At 45.5% G+C, this 20,576-nt stretch overlaps 1 protein-coding gene across 1 annotated transcript in view; it reads left to right on the top strand.

Annotated features, from left to right (window-relative positions):
- The window catches only part of LOC123996450 (sushi, nidogen and EGF-like domain-containing protein 1), a 157,517-nt gene that overhangs the window by 91,276 nt on the left and 45,665 nt on the right, over positions 1-20,576 (top strand). Inside the window, exons 11-12 of the mRNA XM_046299819.1 lie at positions 12,414-12,500; positions 12,750-12,887. Of these exons, the coding sequence (XP_046155775.1) occupies positions 12,414-12,500; positions 12,750-12,887 (225 nt within the window). The remainder of the gene's footprint in view (positions 1-12,413; positions 12,501-12,749; positions 12,888-20,576) is intronic.

Below are 20,576 nucleotides of genomic sequence, written 5' to 3'. Positions count from 1 at the left end.
GAAAAGCAGGCCCAAACCATGATGCTGCCACCACCATGTTTGACAGTGGGGATGGTGTGTTCAGGGTGATGAGCTGTGTTGCTTTTACGCCAAACATAACGTTTTGCATTGTTGCCCAAAAGTTCAATTTTGGTTTCATCTGACCAGAGCACCTTCTTCCATATGTTTGGTGTGTCTCCCAGGTGGCTTGTGGCAAACTTTAAACGACACTTTTTATGGAGAGTCTTTAGCTGGGCAAAATAAGAAATGGCTTTATTCTTGCCACTCTTCCATAAAGGCCAGATTTGTGCAATATACAACTGATTGTTGTCCTATGGACAGAGTCTCCCACCTCAGCTGTAGATCTCTGCAGTTCTTCCAGAGTGATCATGGGCCTCTTGGCTGCATCTCTGATCAGTCTTCTCCTTGTATGAGCTGAAAGGGACGGACAGGTCTTGGTAGATTTGCAGTGGTCTGATACTCCTTCCATTTCAATATTATCGCTTGCACAGTGCTCCTTGGGATGTTTAAAGCTTGGGAAATCTTTTTGTATCCAAATCCGGCTTTAAACTTCTTCACAACAGTATCTCGGACCTGCCTGGTGTGTTCCTTGTTCTTCATGATGCTCTCTGCGCTTTTAACGGACCTCTGAGACTATCACAGTGCAGGTCCATTTATACGGAGACTTGATTACACACAGGTGGATTGTATTTATCATCATTAGTGATTTAGGTCAACATTGGATCATTCAGAGATCCTCACTGAACTTCTGGAGAGAGTTTGCTGCACTGAAAGTAAAGGGGCTGAATAATTTTGCACACCCAATTTTTATTAACGATTTTTTTATTGATTAAGGCAGCCCCCCCCCAGCTGATTACGGAGGCATTGATTAAGGCAGCCCCCCCCTCCCGCTGATTACGGAGACATCGATTAAGGCAGCCCCCCCAGCTGATTACGGAGAAATTGATTAAGGCAGCCCCCCTCCCACTGATTACGGAGAGATCGATTAAGGCAGCCCCCCTGATTGCGTAGACATCGATTAAGGCAGCCCCCCCCAGCTGATTACAGAGACATCGATTAAGGCAGCCCCCTGATTGCGTAGACATCGATTAAGGCAGCCCCCTGATTGCGTAGACATCGATTAAGGCAGCCTCCCCCCAGCTGATTACGGAGGCATCGATTAAGGAAGCCTCCCCTCTCGCTCATTACGGAGGCATCGATTAAGGCAGCCCCCCTCCCGCTGATTACGGAGACATCGATTAAGGCAGCCCCCCCCTGATTGCGTAGACATCGATTAAGGCACCCCTCCCCTGATTGCGTAGACATCGATTAAGGCAGCCTCCCCCTGATTACGGGGACATCGATTAAGGCAGCCTCCCCCCCCACCCCTGATTGCGTAGACATCGATTAAGGCAGCCCCCCCTGATTACGGAGACATCGATTAAGGCAGCCCCCCTCCCGCTGATTACGGAGACATCGATTAAGGCAGCCCCCCAGCTGATTACGGAGACATCGATTAAGGCAGCCCCCCTCCCGCTGATTATGGAGACATCGATTAAGGCAGCCCCCAGCTGATTACGGAGACATCGATTAAGGCAGCCCCCGCTGATTACGGAGACATCGATTAAGGCAGACACCCCCGCTGATTACCGAGACATCGATTAAGGCAGACCCCCGCTGATTACGGAGACATCGATTAAGGCAGCCCCCCTGATTACCGAGGCGTCGATTAAGGCAGCCCCCGCTGATTACGGAGACATCGATTAAGGCAGCCCCCGCTGATTACGGAGACATCGATTAAGGCAGCCCCCCGCTGATTACGGAGACATCGATTAAGGCAGCCCCCCCTGATTACCGAGACATCGATTAAGGCAGCCCCCGCTGATTACGGAGACATCGATTAAGGCAGCCCCCCCCTGATTACGGAGACATCGATTAAGGCAGCCCCCCTCCCGCTGATTACGGAGACATCGATTAAGGCAGCCCCCCCAGCTGATTACGGAGACATCGATTAAGGCAGCCCCCCTCCCGCTGATTACGGAGACATCGATTAAGGCAGCCCCCCTCCCGCTGATTACGGAGACATCGATTAAGGCAGCCCCCGCTGATTACGGAGACATCGATTAAGGCAGCCCCCACCCCCTGATTGCATAGACATCGATTAAGGCAGCCCCCCCTGATTGCGAAGACATCGATTAAGGCAGCCCCCTCCCGCTGATTACAGAGACATCGATTAAGGCAGCCCCCCCAGCTGATTACGGAGACATCAATTAAGGCAGCCCCCTCCCGCTGATTACAGAGACATCGATTAAGGCAGCCCCCCCAGCTGATTACGGAGAGATCGATTAAGGCAGCCCCCCCTGATTGCGTAGACATCGATTAAGGCAGCCCCCCAGCTGATTACAGAGACATCGATTAAGGCAGCCCCCTGATTGCGTAGACATCGATTAAGGCAGCCCCCCTGATTGCGTAGACATCGATTAAGGCAGCCTCCCCCAGCTGATTACAGAGACATCGATTAAGGCAGCCTCCCCTGATTGCGTAGACATCGATTAAGGCAGCCCCCCCTGATTGCGTAGACATCGATTAAGGCAGCCTCCCCCCAGCTGATTACGGAGGCATCGATTAAGGCAGCCCCCCCCCCTGATTGCATAGACATCGATTAAGGCAGCCCCATTGCGAAGACATCGGATTACAGGCATCGATTAAGGCAGCCCCCCGAGGCATCCCCCCCTCCCGCTGATTACGGAGACATCGATTAAGGCAGCCCCCCCTGATTGCGTAGACATCGATTAAGGCAGCCCCCCCTGATTACGGGGACATCGATTAAGGCAGCCTCCCCCCCACCCCTGATTGCGTAGACATCGATTAAGGCAGCCCCCCCTGATTACGGGGACATCGATTAAGGCAGCCCCCCTGATTACGGAGACATCGATTAAGGCAGCCCCCTCCCGCTGATTACGGAGACATCGATTAAGGCAGCCCCCCCAGCTGATTACGGAGACATCGATTAAGGCAGCCCCCCCTCCCGCTGATTATGGAGACATCGATTAAGGCAGCCCCCCAGCTGATTACGGAGACATCGATTAAGGCAGCCCCCCGCTGATTATGGAGACATCGATTAAGGCAGCCCCCGCTGATTACGGAGACATCGATTAAGGCAGCCCCCGCTGATTACGGAGACATCGATTAAGGCAGCCCCCCAGCTGATTACGGAGACATCGATTAAGGCAGCCCCCCTCCCGCTGATTATGGAGACATCGATTAAGGCAGCCCCCCCCAGCTGATTACGGAGACATCGATTAAGGCAGCCACCCCCTGATTACGGAGACATCGATTAAGGCAGCCCCCGCTGATTACGGAGACATCGATTAAGGCAGCCCCCCCCTGATTACCGAGACATCGATTAAGGCAGCCCCCCGCTGATTACGGAGACATCGATTAAGGCAGCCCCCCGCTGATTACCGAGACATCGATTAAGGCAGCCCCCCCTGATTACCGAGACATCGATTAAGGCAGCCCCCCGCTGATTACGGAGACATCGATTAAGGCAGCCCCCCGCTGATTACCGAGACATCGATTAAGGCAGCCCCCCGCTGATTACGGAGACATCGATTAAGGCAGCCCCCCCGCTGATTACGGAGACATCGATTAAGGCAGCCCCCCTCCCGCTGATTACGGAGACATCGATTAAGGCAGCCCCCTCCCGCTGATTACGGAGACATCGATTAAGGCAGCCCCCCGCTGATTACGGAGACATCGATTAAGGCAGCCCCCACCCCCTGATTGCATAGACATCGATTAAGGCAGCCCCCCCTGATTGCGAAGACATCGATTAAGGCAGCCCCCTCCCGCTGATTACAGAGACATCGATTAAGGCAGCCCCCCCCAGCTGATTACGGAGACATCAATTAAGGCAGCCCCCTCCCGCTGATTACAGAGACATCGATTAAGGCAGCCCCCCCAGCTGATTACGGAGAGATCGATTAAGGCAGCCCCCCCCCCTGATTGCGTAGACATCGATTAAGGCAGCCCCCCCCAGCTGATTACAGAGACATCGATTAAGGCAGCCCCCTGATTGCGTAGACATCGATTAAGGCAGCCCCCCCTGATTGCGTAGACATCGATTAAGGCAGCCTCCCCCAGCTGATTACAGAGACATCGATTAAGGCAGCCCCCCCTGATTGCGTAGACATCGATTAAGGCAGCCCCCCTGATTGCGTAGACATCGATTAAGGCAGCCCCCTGATTGCGTAGACATCGATTAAGGCAGCCTCCCCCTCTCGCTCATTACGGAGGCATCGATTAAGGCAGCCTCCCCTCCCGCTGATTACGGAGACATCGATTAAAGCAGCCCCCCTCCCGCTGATTACGGAGACATCGATTAAGGCAGCCCCCCCCCCCCTGATTGCGTAGACATCGATTAAGGCACCACCTCCCCTGATTGCGTAGACATCGATTAAGGCAGCCTCCCCCCTGATTACGGGGACATCGATTAAGGCAGCCTCCCCCCACCCCTGATTGCGTAGACATCGATTAAGGCAGCCCCCTGATTACGGGGACATCGATTAAGGCAGCCCCCCTGATTACGGAGACATCGATTAAGGCAGCCCCCGCTGATTACCGAGACATCGATTAAGGCAGCCCCCCTGATTACCGAGACATCGATTAAGGCAGCCCCCCCGCTGATTACGGAGACATCGATTAAGGCAGCCCCCCCGCTGATTACCGAGACATCGATTAAGGCAGCCCCCAACCCCTGATTGCATAGACATCGATTAAGGCAGCCCCCCGCTGATTACGGAGACATCGATTAAGGCAGCCCCCACCCCCTGATTGCATAGACATCGATTAAGGCAGCCCCCCTGATTGCGAAGACATCGATTAAGGCAGCCCCCTCCCGCTGATTACAGAGACATCGATTAAGGCAGCCCCCCCAGCTGATTACGGAGACATCAATTAAGGCAGCCCCCTCCCGCTGATTACAGAGACATCGATTAAGGCAGCCCCCCAGCTGATTACGGAGACATCGATTAAGGCAGCCCCCCCAGCTGATTACGGAGACATCGATTAAGGCAGCCCCCCTCCCGCTGATTACGGAGACATCGATTAAGGCAGCCCCCCCCTGATTGCGTAGACATCGATTAAGGCAGCCCCTCCCCTGATTGCGTAGACATCGATTAAGGCAGCCCCCCTGATTATGGAGACATCGATTAAGGCAGCTCCCCCCAGCTGATTACGGAGGCATCGATTAAGGCAGCCCCCCCCCCGCTGATTACGGAGACATCGATTAAGGCAGTCCCCGCTGATTAATGTGGACACATTTCCGTTGAATGCATTCAGTTGTACAACTGACTAGGTGCCCCCCTTTCCCTTCAGTTGTACAACTGACTAGGTGCCCCCTTTCCCTTCAGTTGTACAACTGACTAGGTGCCCCCCTTTCCCTTCAGTTGTACAACTGACTAGGTGCCCCCCTTTCCCTTCAGTTGTACAACTGACTAGGTGCCCCCCTTTCCCTTCAGTTGTACAACTGACTAGGTGTCCCCCTTTCCCTTCAGTTGTACAACTGACTAGGTGCCCCCCTTTCCCTTCAGTTGTACAACTGACTAGGTGCCCCCTTTCCCTTCAGTTGTACAACTGACTAGGTGCCCCCCCTTTCCCTTCAGTTGTACAACTGACTAGGTGCCCCCCTTTCCCTTCAGTTGTACAACTGACTAGGTGCCCCCCTTTCCCTTCAGTTGTACAACTGACTAGGTGCCCCCCTTTCCCTTCAGTTGTACAACTGACTAGGTGTCCCCCCTTTCCCTTCAGTTGTACAACTGACTAGGTGCCCCCTTTCCCTTCTGTTGTACAACTGACTAGGTGCCCCCCTTTCCCTTCAGTTGTACAACTGACTAGGTGCCCCCTTTCCCTTCAGTTGTACAACTGACTAGGTGCCCCCCCTTTCCCTTCAGTTGTACAACTGACTAGGTGCCCCCCTTTCCCTTCAGTTGTACAACTGACTAGGTGCCCCCCCTTTCCCTTCAGTTGTACAACTGACTAGGTGCCCCCCTTTCCCTTCAGTTGTACAACTGACTAGGTGCCCCCCTTTCCCTTCAGTTGTACAACTGACTAGGTGCCCCCTTTCCCTTCAGTTGTACAACTGACTAGGTGCCCCCCTTTCCCTTCAGTTGTACAACTGACTAGGTGCCCCCCCTTTCCCTTCAGTTGTACAACTGACTAGGTGCCCCCCTTTCCCTTCAGTTGTACAACTGACTAGGTGCCCCCCCCCCTTTCCCTTCAGTTGTACAACTGACTAGGTGCCCCCCCTTTCCCTTCAGTTGTACAACTGACTAGGTATCCCCCTTTCCCTTCAGTTGTACAACTGACTAGGTATCCCCCTTTCCCTTCAGTTGTACAACTGACTAGGTGCCCCCCTTTCCCTTCAGTTGTACAACTGACTAGGTATCCCCCCTTTCCCTTCAGTTGTACAACTGACTAGGTATCCCCCTTTCCCTTCAGTTGTACAACTGACTAGGTGTCCCCCTTTCCCTTCAGTTGTACAACTGACTAGGTATCCCCCTTTCCCTTCAGTTGTACAACTGACTAGGTATCCCCCTTTCCCTTCAGTTGTACAACTGACTAGGTATCCCCCCTTTCCCTTCAGTTGTACAACTGACTAGGTATCCCCTTTCCCTTCAGTTGTACAACTGACTAGGTATCCCCCCTTTCCCTTCAGTTGTACAACTGACTAGGTGCCCCCCCCTTTCCCTTCAGTTGTACAACTGACTAGGTATCCCCCTTTCCCTTCAGTTGTACAACTGACTAGGTATCCCCCTTTCCCTTCAGTTGTACAACTGACTAGGTGCCCCCCCTTCCCTTCAGTTGTACAACTGACTAGGTGTCCCCCTTTCCCTTCAGTTGTACAACTGACTAGGTATCCCCCCCTTTCCCTTCAGTTGTACAACTGACTAGGTGTCCCCCCTTTCCCTTCCCCATGTTGGCCATCTTCCTCCAATGTTGGACTGAGACTGTTGATACTGTTGATGCTGCTGCCTAAAAACATGTGTTTTGAGAACTACCCTAAATACTACTATTCATACCAGTTTTGAGAACTCCTTAATACCGTGAATGCCAGTCTCTCTTGGCTGAGAGTTGAGGAAAGACTGTGACTGCGTCACTTCTTGTTTTTATAAGAAACATTAAGGTGGTGGAAAATTCTAATTATTTGCATAGTCAACTTACACACAGCACTCGGCCCCGCCAGACATATTTCAGTCCCCAGGACCAGAACAAATTCAAGGGAACGTACAGTATTATACAGAGACATGAGGGCATGGAACTCCCTTCCATCTCATATACAGTATTATACAGTCTTATATACAGTATTATACAGTCTTATATACAGTATTATACAGTCTTATATACAGTATTATACAGTCTTATATACAGTATTATACAGAGACATGAGGGCATGGAACTCCCTTCCATCTCATATACAGTATTATACAGTCTTATATACAGTATTATACAGTCTTATATACAGTATTATACAGTCTTATATACAGTATTATACAGTCTTATATACAGTATTATACAGTCTTATATACAGTATTATACAGTCTTATATACAGTATTATACAGATACATGAGGGTCATGGAACAGTCCAGTTCCATCTCATTATACAGTATTATTATACAGTCTTATATATACAGTATTATACAGTCTTATATACAGTATTATACAGTCTTATATACAGTATTATACAGTCTTATATACAGTATTATACAGTCTTATATACAGTATTATACAGTCTTATATACAGTATTATACAGTCTTATATACAGTACTATACAGTCTTATATACAGTATTATACAGTCTTATATACAGTATTATACAGTCTTATATACAGTATTATACAGTCTTATATACAGTATTATACAGAGACATGAGGGCATGGAACTCCCTTCCATCTTATATACAGTATTATACAGTCTTATATACAGTATTATACAGTCTTATATACAGTATTATACAGTCTTATATACAGTATTATACAGTCTTATATACAGTATTATACAGTCTTATATACAGTATTATACAGTCTTATATACAGTATTATACAGTCTTATATACAGTATTATACAGTCTTATATACAGTATTATACAGAGACATGAGGGCATGGAACTCCCTTCCATCTTATATACAGTATTATACAGTCTTATATACAGTATTATACAGTCTTATATACAGTATTATACAGTCTTATATACAGTATTATACAGTCTTATATACAGTATTATACAGTCTTATATACAGTATTATACAGAGACATGAGGGCATGGAACTCCCTTCCATCTTATATACAGTATTATACAGTCTTATATACAGTATTATACAGTCTTATATACAGCATATATACAGTATATATATTATACAGTCTTATATACAGTATTATACAGTCTTATATACAGTATTATATTATACAGTCTTATATACAGTATTATACAGTCTTATATACAGTATTATACAGTCTTATATACAGTATTATACAGAGACATGAGGGCATGGAACTCCCTTCCATCTTATATACAGTATTATACAGTCTTATATACAGTATTATACAGTCTTATATACAGTATTATACAGTCATTATATACAGTATTATACAGTCTTATATACAGTATTATACAGTCTTATATACAGTATTATACAGTCTTATATACAGTATTATACAGTCTTATATACAGTATTATACAGTCTTATATACAGTATTATACAGTCTTATATACAGTATTATACAGTCTTATATACAGTATTATACAGTCTTATATACAGTATTATAGTCTTATATACAGTATTATACAGTCTTATATACAGTATTATACAGTATATACAGTATTATACAGTCTTATATACAGTATTATACAGTCTTATATACAGTATTATACAGTCTTATATACAGTATTATACAGTCTTATATACAGTATTATAGTATTATACAGTCTTATATACAGTATTATACAGTCTTATATACAGTATTATACAGAGACATGAGGGCATGGAACTCCCTTCCATCTTATATACAGTATTATACAGTCTTATATACAGTATTATACAGTCTTATATACAGTATTATACAGTCTTATATACAGTATTATACAGTCTTATATACAGTATTATACAGTCTTATATACAGTATTATACAGAGACATGAGGGCATGGAACTCCCTTCCATCTTATATACAGTATTATACAGTCTTATATACAGTATTATACAGTCTTATATACAGTATTATACAGTCTTATATACAGTATTATACAGTCTTATATACAGTATTATACAGTCTTATATACAGTATTATACAGAGACATGAGGGCATGGAACTCCCTTCCATCTTATATACAGTATTATACAGTCTTATATACAGTATTATACAGTATTATACAGTCTTATATACAGTATTATACAGTCTTATATACAGTATTATACAGTCTTATATACAGTATTATACAGAGACATGAGGGCATGGAACTCCCTTCCATCTTATATACAGTATTATACAGTCTTATATACAGTATTATACAGTCTTATATACAGTATTATACAGTCTTATATACAGTATTATACAGAGACATGAGGGCATGGAACTCCCTTCCATCTTATATACAGTATTATACAGTCTCATATACAGTATTATACAGTCTTATATACAGTATTATACAGTCTTATATACAGTATTATACAGTCTTATATACAGTATTATACAGTCTTATATACAGTATTATACAGAGACATGAGGGCATGGAACTCCCTTCCATCTTATATACAGTATTATACAGTCTTATATACAGTATTATACAGTCTTATATACAGTATTATACAGTCTTATATACAGTATTATACAGTCTTATATACAGTATTATACAGTCTTATATACAGTATTATACAGAGACATGAGGGCATGGAACTCCCTTCCATCTTATATACAGTATTATACAGTCTTATATACAGTATTATACAGTCTTATATACAGTATTATACAGTCTTATATACAGTATTATACAGTCTTATATACAGTATTATACAGTCTTATATACAGTATTATACAGAGACATGAGGGCATGGAACTCCCTTCCATCTTATATACAGTATTATACAGTCTTATATACAGTATTATACAGTCTTATATACAGTATTATACAGTCTTATATACAGTATTATACAGAGACATGAGGGCATGGAACTCCCTTCCATCTTATATCGTGAACAACAAACCTGGTTTCAAACAACTACTAAAGCAAAACCTCACGGCACAAAGCCTCTCTCCCATGTGACCTACTGGTTGTGTGTATGTACTGACATGTGACCTACTGGTTGTTTGTACTGACATGTGACCTACTGGTTGTGTGTATGTACTGACATGTGACCTACTGGTTGTGTGTATGTACTGACATGTGACCTACTGGTTGTGTGTCTGACATGTGACCTACTGGTTGTGTGTATGTACTGACATGTGACCTACTGGTTGTGTGTACTGACATGTGACCTACTGGTTGTGTGTGTGTACTGACATGTGACCTACTGGTTGTGTGTACTGACATGTGACCTACTGGTTGTGTGTATGTACTGACATGTGACCTACTGGTTGTGTGTATGTACTGACATGTGACCTACTGGTTGTGTGTACTGACATGTGACCTACTGGTTGTGTGTGTGTACTGACATGTGACCTACTGGTTGTGTGTATGTACTGACATGTGACCTACTGGTTGTGTGTATGTACTGACATGTGACCTACTGGTTGTGTGTATGTACTGACAGGTGACCTACTGGTTGTGTGTATGTACTGACATGTGACCTACTGGTTGTGTGTATGTACTGACATGTGACCTACTGGTTGTGTGTACTGACATGTGACCTACTGGTTGGTGTGTATGTACTGACATGTGACCTACTGGTTGTGTGTATGTACTGACATGTGACCTACTGGTTGTGTGTCTGACATGTGACCTACTGGTTGTGTGTGTGTACTGACATGTGACCTACTGGTTGTGTGTATGTACTGACATGTGACCTACTGGTTGTGTGTACGTACTGACATGGGACCTACTGGTTGTGTGTATGTACTGACATGTGACCTACTGGTTGTGTGTACTGACATGTGACCTACTGGTTGTGTGTCTGACATGTGACCTACTGGTTGTGTGTCTGACATGTGACCTTCTGGTTGTGTGTCTGACATGTGACCTACTGGTTGTGTGTGTACTGACATGGGACCTACTGGTTGTGTGTATGTCCTGACATGTGACCTACTGGTTGTGTGTACTGACATGTGACCTACTGGTTGTGTGTATGTACTGACATGTGACCTACTGGTTGTGTGTACTGACATGTGTCCTACTGGTTGTGTGTCTGTACTGACATGTGACCTACTGGTTGTGTGTACTGACATGTGTCCTACTGGTTGTGTGTATGTACTGACATGTGACCTACTGGTTGTGTGTATGTACTGACATGTGACCTACTGGTTCTGTGTCTGACATGTGACCTACTGGTTGTGTGTATGTACTGACATGTGACCTACTGGTTGTGTGTCTGTACTGACATGTGACCTACTGGTTAGGTGTATGTACTGACATGTGACCTACTGGTTGTGTGTATGTACTGACGTGTGACCTACTGGTTGTTTGTACTGACATGTGACCTACTGGTTGTGTGTTTGTACTGATGTGTATGTGTAACTGATAGATGGACACAAATGTAAATTGTAAAATCATTTATTTTGTCTGTAATGTCTTTTTCTTTATGTGTCGGACCACTAGCTGTGACTATTAGCATCGGCTAATAGAGATCCCAGTAAGACTAACTGTCACCATTAGCATCGTCTAATAGAGACCACAGTAAGACTAGCTGTCGCCATTAGCATCGGCTAATAGAGATCCCAGTAAGACTAGCTGTCGCCATTAGCATCGGCTAATAGACACCACAGTAAGACTAGCTGTCGCCATTAGCGTTGGCTAATAGAGACCACAGTTAAGACTAGATGTCACCATTAGCATCGGCTAATAGAGACCACAGTAAGACTAGCTGTCGCCATTAGCATCGGCTAATAGAGACCACAGTTAAGACTAGCTTTCACCATTAGCATCGGCTAATAGAGACCACAGTAAGACTAGCTGTCGCCATTAGCATCGGCTAATAGAGACCACAGTTAAGACTAGCTGTCGCCATTAGCATCGGCTAATAGAGACCACAGTTAAGACTAGCTTTCACCATTAGCATCGGCTAATGAGGATCCTACTAAATCAAATCAACATCCCTTTCAGCCGATATCAAATGTCCCAGCAGGATGTGAGCTCTTCTGTCAGTGGCTTTAACTTGTTGTGTTTTAGACTTTAGGCTTTTATAAGATAATACTGATTTCCTCTTCTTCTGCTTGTGTCTTCAGGAGAGTGTCTGTGCCAGAATGGAGGGGTCTGTGTGGACGGGACCTGCGTCTGCACCTCCGGCTTCACCGGAATCTACTGTCAGTTTGGTACGTATCAGTAGGTCCAGTCTCATATTCTACTGTAGTTGGTAACAAAGAGACACATTCCTTGTTAATTTCATGGTGTGGATTACACCTGGCTTTCACCGAGGTAGCAGCACATGACACACAGAACCAGAGTAGTAGGTGGTAAGGCTACCTTGATGGAAGGTTGCCTTGATGAAATAATTACTTTGCAACTCTTGACATAGTGTCACAACATGATGTTGATCTCTCTGACCCCCCTGTCCTCCTCAGAGGTAACCCAGACCCCATGCAGTAACAGCAGGCCGTGCCCTGACGGAGGACCCTGTCTGGAGTACGGAGGAACCTACCTGTGTACCTGTCAGACAGGTGTGGCAGACCTAGATCACAAGGACTTCTATCCGCCCTATGGTAAGAGCCTCTGCTGCTGATGCTGCTGTTTCTTCTACTTCTTCTTCTTCTTCGTCTACTTCTTCTTCTTCTTCCTCTACTTCTTCTTCTTCTTCCTCTATTACTTCTTCTTCCTCCACTTCTTCTTCTTCCTCTACTTCTTCCTCTATTACTTCTTCTTCTACTTCTTCTTCTTCCTCTACTTCTTCTTCTTCCTCTACTTCTCCTTCTTCTTCCTCTATTACTTCTTCTTCTTCCTCCACTTCTTCTTCCTCTACTTCTTCTTCTTCCTCTACTTCTTCTTCTTCCTCTATTACTTCTTCTTCTACTTCTTCTTCTTCCTCTACTTCTTATTCTTCCTCTACTTCTTCTTCTTCTTCTTCCTCTACTTCTTCTTCCTCTACTTCTTCTTCTTCCTCTACTTCTTCTTCTTCTTCCTCTATTACTTCTTCTTCTACTTCTACTTCTTCTTCTTCCTCTACTTCTTCTTCCTCTACTACTTCTTCTTCTTCTACTTCTTCTTCCTCTACTACTTCTTCTTCCTCTACTACTTCTTCTTCTACTTCTTCTTCCTCTACTACTTCTTCTTCCTCTACTACTTCTTCTTCTACTTCTTCTCCCTCCTCTACAACTTCTTCTTCCTCTACTTCTTCTTATTTTTCTTATTTTTCTTCTTCTTCTTCCTCTACTTCTTCTTCCTCTATTACTTCTTCTTCCTCTATTACTTCTTCTTCTTCCTCTACTTCTTCTTCTTCCTCTACTTCTTCTTCCTCTATTACTTCTTCTTCCTCTATTACTTCTTCTTCTTCTTCCTCTACTTCTTCTTCTTCCTCTACTTCTTCTTCTTCCTCTACTTCTTCTTCCTCTATTACTTCTTCTTCTTCTTCCTCTACTTCTTCTTCATCTACTTCTTCTTCTTCCTCTACTTCTTCTTCCTCTATTACTTCTTCTTCCTCTATTACTTCTTCTTCTTCTTCCTCTATTACTTCTTCTTCCTCTATTACTTATTCTTCTTCTTCCTCTACTTCTTCTTCTTCCTCTACTTCTTCTTCCTCTATTACTTCTTCTTCTTCTTCCTCTACTTCTTCTTCTTCCTCTACTTCTTCTTCCTCTATTACTTCTTCTTCCTCTATTAATTCTTCTTCTTCTTCCTCTACTTCTTCTTCCTCTATTACTTCTTCTTCCTCTATTACTTCTTCTTCTTCTTCTTCCTCTACTTCTTCTTCTTCTACCTCTACTTCTTCTGGGGAAGAAGCAGATGAGGTTGTCGAGGACGCAGCCTATGTAATGGTGAATAAAGAGAAACCCCCCAAGCCACCTGTGGACAACAGTGGAGTTGGATAACTCCCCAGTCGTGTTCGAGGTGGAAACAGGGTCTTCCTGTACTGTTTTGGGAGAACATGCTTTCGCTGACCTAAAAGCCAAAGTACCCCAGTTGAAACTAGAGCACTCGGCTAACAGTGCTGAAGTTATAGACAGAAGAGAGCATTCCGTTCAGGGTGCGTCAACGTCCAGCACAAAGGTTAAACTACACGACTGAAGACGGTGATGGTCCAAGGTCCCAATCTGCTGGGAAGTTATTGGATGGCAGTATTACAACTGGACTCAGGACAGTGTGTTGTCCAGCACACTAAACAAGCAGATGTTTTCAAAGATGAACTTGGAAAAATTAGAAGAGACTAAAGTGTGAATTCAGGTGGACCTGTCTGTTCGATCATGCTTCTGCAAAGAACGCCAAGTGCTGTTTGCACTACAACAGATTGTCGAGGCAGAGCTGGACAGACTCCAGACCACTGGAATACTCTAACCAATCCCTTACTCTGAGTGTGCTGCCCCCATTGTCCCAGTAATGAAGCCTGATGGAAATATCAGGATTTGTGGAGATTACAAGCTAACTGCCAATGTAGCGTCCAGGCTGGACCAGTACCTACTGCCAAGGATAGAGGGGCTATTCACAAAGATATCTGGTGGGACATGCTGTTCCAAACTTGGACATGTCTCACAAATATCATGAAAGTGGCTAGAATAAAAACCCACAAGGGGTTGTTTCAGTACACACATCTTCTGTTTGGAGCCTCCTCTGACTGTGCTATCTTTCAAAGAACATAATCTGTTAGCAGGTACACTGCTGTATACCTGGGTTATATCCTTATCACCTGGTGTCACTGAGGAAGACCATCTAAAAAACATTGAAACAGTGCTATCAAGACTGGGTGTGCGCAGGGCTTTGTTTTCCTGAAGTACAGAACTTGGGGCACAAAGTCACAGCCAATGGGCTTCAACCCCTGTACAATCAAAGAGGCCTCAGATCCCAAAGATGTGAGTGAGCTTACGGGGCCTACCTTGCGATGTTAAACTATTGTGGCTTCTTTCTTTTTTCTCTCCCTGACGTGGCCTCTGACCTGGACCCTCTGTCCTGGACCCTCTGTCCTGGACCCACTGTCCTGGACCCTCTGTCCTGGACCCTCTGTCCTGGACCCTCTGTCCTGGACCCTCTGTCCTGGACCCACTGTCCTGGACCCTCTGTCCTGGACCCTCTGTCCTGGACCCTCTGTCCTGGACCCTCTGTCCTGGACCCACTGTCCTGGACCCACTGTCCTGGACCCTCTGTCCTGGACCCTCTGTCCTGGACCCTCTGTCCTGGACCCTCTGTCCTGGACCCACTGCATCTCCTCCTATAGACAAATGGAAGCGGCACAACCCCCTAGAAACAGCCTTCCAGAAATCCAAGGACCTGCTGTCGTCTTCGGCACTGCTTGTGCATTACGACTCAAAGCGCCAACTCATCGTCACAAGTGACGGCTCTCCATACGGGATCGCAGAAGATGGAGTACATCGCAGAGAGGCTAGTCAGCATCACGTCTTGCTTGTTGTCACCCTGGGCGAGCTGAAGAAAATACGTCTCTGGGCGCCTGCAAAGACAGGCCTTCATCAAAGCGCATTACGAATATGAGTTACTGTAAAGACTGTACAGACTGGTCCCTTCCATTACTAACGCTGATGGTCTCAGCAGGCTGCCACTCCCAGACATGCCCAAAGACCCCAAAAGTCCCCCTGAACTGGTTTATTGAAATAGCTCCGAAGAGCTTCATAAGACCATCGGAAACTGAAGATAATGAATTGTTAGAGACCCTATTTTCTCCAAAGTCAGCCACTTCGTCAAGGAGAGACGGCCTGCCCACTGTCCTACGAAAGAATTGCAGCCTTGTTTTAAAAGGGGAAACAAACTCTTGGTGGAGGACGGCATCCTGCTTTGGGAGCTTCAACTATTGGTGCCACTTTTACTGAAGGAACTCTTCCACCCAGGTGTATTCAGAATGAAAGCTACAACAAGAGCGCACATGTGGTGGCCAGGATTGGACAAAGCAGTGGAAGAGCATGTCCAGGATTGGACAAAGCAGTGGAAGAGCGTGTCCAGGAGTGGACAAAGCAGTAGAAGAGCATGTCCAGGATTGGACAAAGAGGTTGAAGAGCATGTCCAGGATTGGACAAAGTGGTGGAAGAGCATGTCCAGGATTGGACAAAGTGGTGGAAGAGCATGTCCAGGATTGGACAAAGAGGTTGAAGAGCATGTCCAGGATTGGACAAAGTGGTGGAAGAGCATGTCCAGGATTGGACAAAGAGGTTGAAGAGCATGTCCAGGATTGGACAAAGTGGTGGAAGAGCATGTCCAGGATTGGACAAAGTGGTGGAAGAGCATGTCCAGGATTGGACAAAGTGGTGGAAGAGCATGTCCAGGATTGGACAAAGAGGGTGAAGAGCATGTCCAGGATTGGACAAAGCGGTGGAAGCGCATGTCCAATCATGTGCTACTAGGAAATGCTCCAGCACAAGCTCCCATCAGCCCTTGTGAGTGGCCCGGAAAACCCTGGACTCGTATTCACATTTACTAGGCAGGGCCTTTCCTTTGGAAGATGTTGGCTGTGGGTGTTCACTCCAAATGGCTTGAAGTTTTCCCAGTCTGCACTGCAAAATCAGCAACAACAACTGAGAATCTCAGGGAAGTGCTCAGTACTCATGGTCTTCCCCGTATCAGACAATACGGCCATCTTTATGAGTGCGGAGTTCCAGGTCTTTCTGGCAACCTTTCAGTTCCACCACCCACACATGCGATGACATCACCTGGTTTCAATGATGTTTCTAGAGACAATATCTATCTCATCATCACTCAATACCTAGGTTTACCTCCACTGTATTCACATCCTACCATACCTTTGTCTGTACATTATACCTTGAATCTATTTTATCGCCCCCAGAAACCTCATTTTGCTCTCTATTCCGGACGTTCTAGACAACCAATTCTCATAGCGTTTAGCCGTACCCTTATCCTACTACCTCCTCTGTTCCTCTGGGGATGTAGAGGTGAATCCAGGCCCTGCAGTGCCTAGCTCCACTCCTATTCCCCAGGCGCTCTCTTTTGATGACTTCTGTAACCATAATAGCATGTTATGCATGTTAATGCATGTTAATATTAGAAACCTCCTCCCTAAGTTTGTTTTATTCGCTGTTTTAGCACACTCTGTCAACCTGGATGTTCTAGCCGTGTCTGAATCCTGGCTTAGGAAGACTACTAAATATTCTGAATTCTTCATCCCTAACTACAACATTTTCAGACAAGATAGAACGGCCAAAGGGGGAAGTGTTGCAATCTACTGCAGAGTTCTGTCATATTACGCAGGTCTGTACCAAACAATTTGAACTTCTACTTTTAAAAATCCACCTCTCTAAATATAAGTCTCCCACCGTTGCCGCCTGCTATAGACCACCCTCTGCCCCCAGCTATGCTCTGGACACCATATGTGAACTGGTTTTCCCCCATCTATCTTCAGAGCTCATGCTGCTAGGTGACCTAAACTGGAACATGCTTAACACCCCAGCCATCCTACAATCTAAGCTTGATGCCCTCAATCTCACACAAATGATCAATGAACCTACCAGGTACCTCCCCAAAGCCTTAAACACGGGCACCCTCATAGATATCATCCTAACTAACTTGCCCTCTAAATACACCTCTGCTGTTTTCAACCAAGATCTCAGCGATCACTGCCTCATTGCCTGCATCCGTAATGGGTCAGCGGTCAAACGACCTCCACTCATCACTATCAAACGCTCTCTGAAACACTTCAGTAAGCAGGCCTTTCTAATCGACCTGGCCGGGGTATCCTGAAAGGATATTGACCTCATCCCGTCAGTAGAGGATACCTGGTTATTTTTTTTAATGCCTTCCTCACCATCTTAAATAAGCATGCCCCATTCAAGAAATTTAGAACCAGGAACAGATATAGCCTTTGGTTCTCTCCAGACTTGGCTGCCCTTACCCAACACAAAAACATCCTATGGCATTCTGCATTAGCATCGAACAGCCCCCGTGATATGCAACTTTTCAGGGAAGCTAGAAACCAATATACACAGGCAGTTAGAAAAGCCAAGGCTAGCTTTTTCAAGCAGAAATGTGCTTCCTGCAACGCAAACTCAAAAAAGTGTTTGGGACACTGTAAAGTCCATGGAGAATAAGAACACCTCCTCCCAGCTGCCCACTGCACTGAGGATAGGAAACACTGTCACCACCGATAAATCCATTATAATTGAGAATTTCAATAAGCATTTTCCTACAGCTGGCCCTGCTTTCCACCTGGCTAATCCTACCCCGGTCAACAGCACTGCACCCCCCACAGCAATTCGCCCAAGAGTTCCCCATTTCTCCTTCTCCCAAATCCAGTCAGCTGATGTTCTGAAAGAGCTGCAAAATCTGGACCCTTACAAATCAGCCGGGCTAGACAATCTGGACCATTTCTTTCTAAAATAATCTGCCAAAATTGTTGCAAACCTTATTACTAGCCTGTTCAACCTCTCTTTCGTATCGTCTGAGATTCCCAAAGATTGGAAAGCAGCTGTGGTCATCCCCCTCTTCAAAGGGGGGGGGGTCACTCTTGACCCAAACTACTACCTATATCTATCCTACCCTGTCTTTCTAAGGTCTTCGAAAGCCAAGTCAACAAACAGATTACAGACCATTTTGAATCCCAACATACTTTCTCCGCTATGCAATCTGGTTTCAGAGCTGGTCATGGGTGCACCTCAGCCACGCTCAAGGTATTAAACGATATCTTAACCACTATCGAAAAGAAACAATACTGTGCAGCCGTATTCATTGACCTGGCCAAGGCTTTCGACTTTGTCAATCACCACATCCTCATCGGCAGACTCGATAGCCTTGGTTTCTCAAATAATTGCCTCACCTGGTTCACCAACTACTTCTCTGATAGAGTTCAGTGTGTCAAATCGGAGGGTCTGCTGTCCGGACCTATGGCAGTCTCTATGGGGGTGCCTCAGGGTTCAATTCTTGGACGGACTCTCTTCTCTGTATACATCAATGATGCTGCTCTTGCTGCTGGTGAGTCTCTGACCCACCTCTACGCAGACGACACTATTCTGTATACTTCTGGCCCTTCTTTGGACACTGTGTTAACAACCCTCCAGGCAAGCTTAAATGCCATACAACTCTCCTTCCGTGGACTCCAATTGCTCTTAAATACAAATAAAACTAAATGCATGCTATTCAATCGCTCACTGCCTGCACCTGCCCGCCCGTCCAACATTAATACTCTGGACGGTTCTGACTTAGAATATGTGGACAACTACAAATACCTAAGTGTCTGGTTAGACTGCAAACTCTCCTTCCAGACCCATATCAAACATCTCCAATCTAGAATTGGCTTCCTATTTCGCAACAAAGCATCCTTCACTCATGCTGCCAAACATACCCTTGTAAAACTGACCATCCTACCGATCCTCGACTTCGGCGATGTCATTTACAAAATAGCCTCCAATACCCTACTCAATAACTTGGATGCAGTCTATCACAGTGCAATCCGTTTTGTCACCAAAGCCCCATATACTACCCACCATTGCGACCTAAATGCTCTCTTTGGCTGGCCCTCGCTTCATACTCGTCGCCAAACCCACTGGCTCCAGGTCATCTACAAGTAAAGTCCCCCCTTATCTCAGCTCGCTGGTCACCATAGCAAGTCCCACCTGTAGCACGCGCTCCAGCAGGTATATCTCTCTGGTCACCCCCAAAACCAATTCTTCCTTTGGCCGCCTCTCCTTTCAGTTCTCTGCTGCCAATGACTGGAACGAACTACAAAATCTCTGAAACTGGAAACACTTATCTCCCTCACTAGCTTTAAGCACCAACTGTCAGAGCACCTCACAGATTACTGCACCTGTACATAGCCCACCTATAATTTAGCCCAAACAACTACCTCTTTCCCTACTGTATTTATTTATTTATTTTGCTCCTTTGCACCCCATTATTTCTATCTCTACTTTGCACATTCTTCCACTGCAAATCTACCATTCCAGTGTTTTACTTGCTATATTGTATTTACTTTGCCACCATGGCCTTTTTTTGCCTTTACCTCCCTTATCTCACCTCATTTGCTCACATCGTATATAGACTTGTTGATACTGTATTATTGACTGTATGTTTGTTTTACTCCATGTGTAACTCTGTGTTGTTGTATGTGTCGAACTGCATTGCTTTATCTTGGCCAGGTCGCAATTGTAAATGAGAACTTGTTCTCAACTCGCCTACCTGGTTAAATAAAGGTGAAATAAATAAAAACTTATGGTATTTGTCATATCTCCTCCGCCCCCCTACCACCTCTTCCCGAACGGCTTGGTGAAGGAGGCACTTCACACAATAAA

The sequence above is a fragment of the Oncorhynchus gorbuscha genome, linkage group LG15, assembly GCF_021184085.1.
Source record: "Oncorhynchus gorbuscha isolate QuinsamMale2020 ecotype Even-year linkage group LG15, OgorEven_v1.0, whole genome shotgun sequence".
Classification (NCBI taxonomy): domain Eukaryota; kingdom Metazoa; phylum Chordata; class Actinopteri; order Salmoniformes; family Salmonidae; genus Oncorhynchus; species Oncorhynchus gorbuscha.
This window is presented reverse-complemented; position numbering and strand designations above follow the sequence as displayed.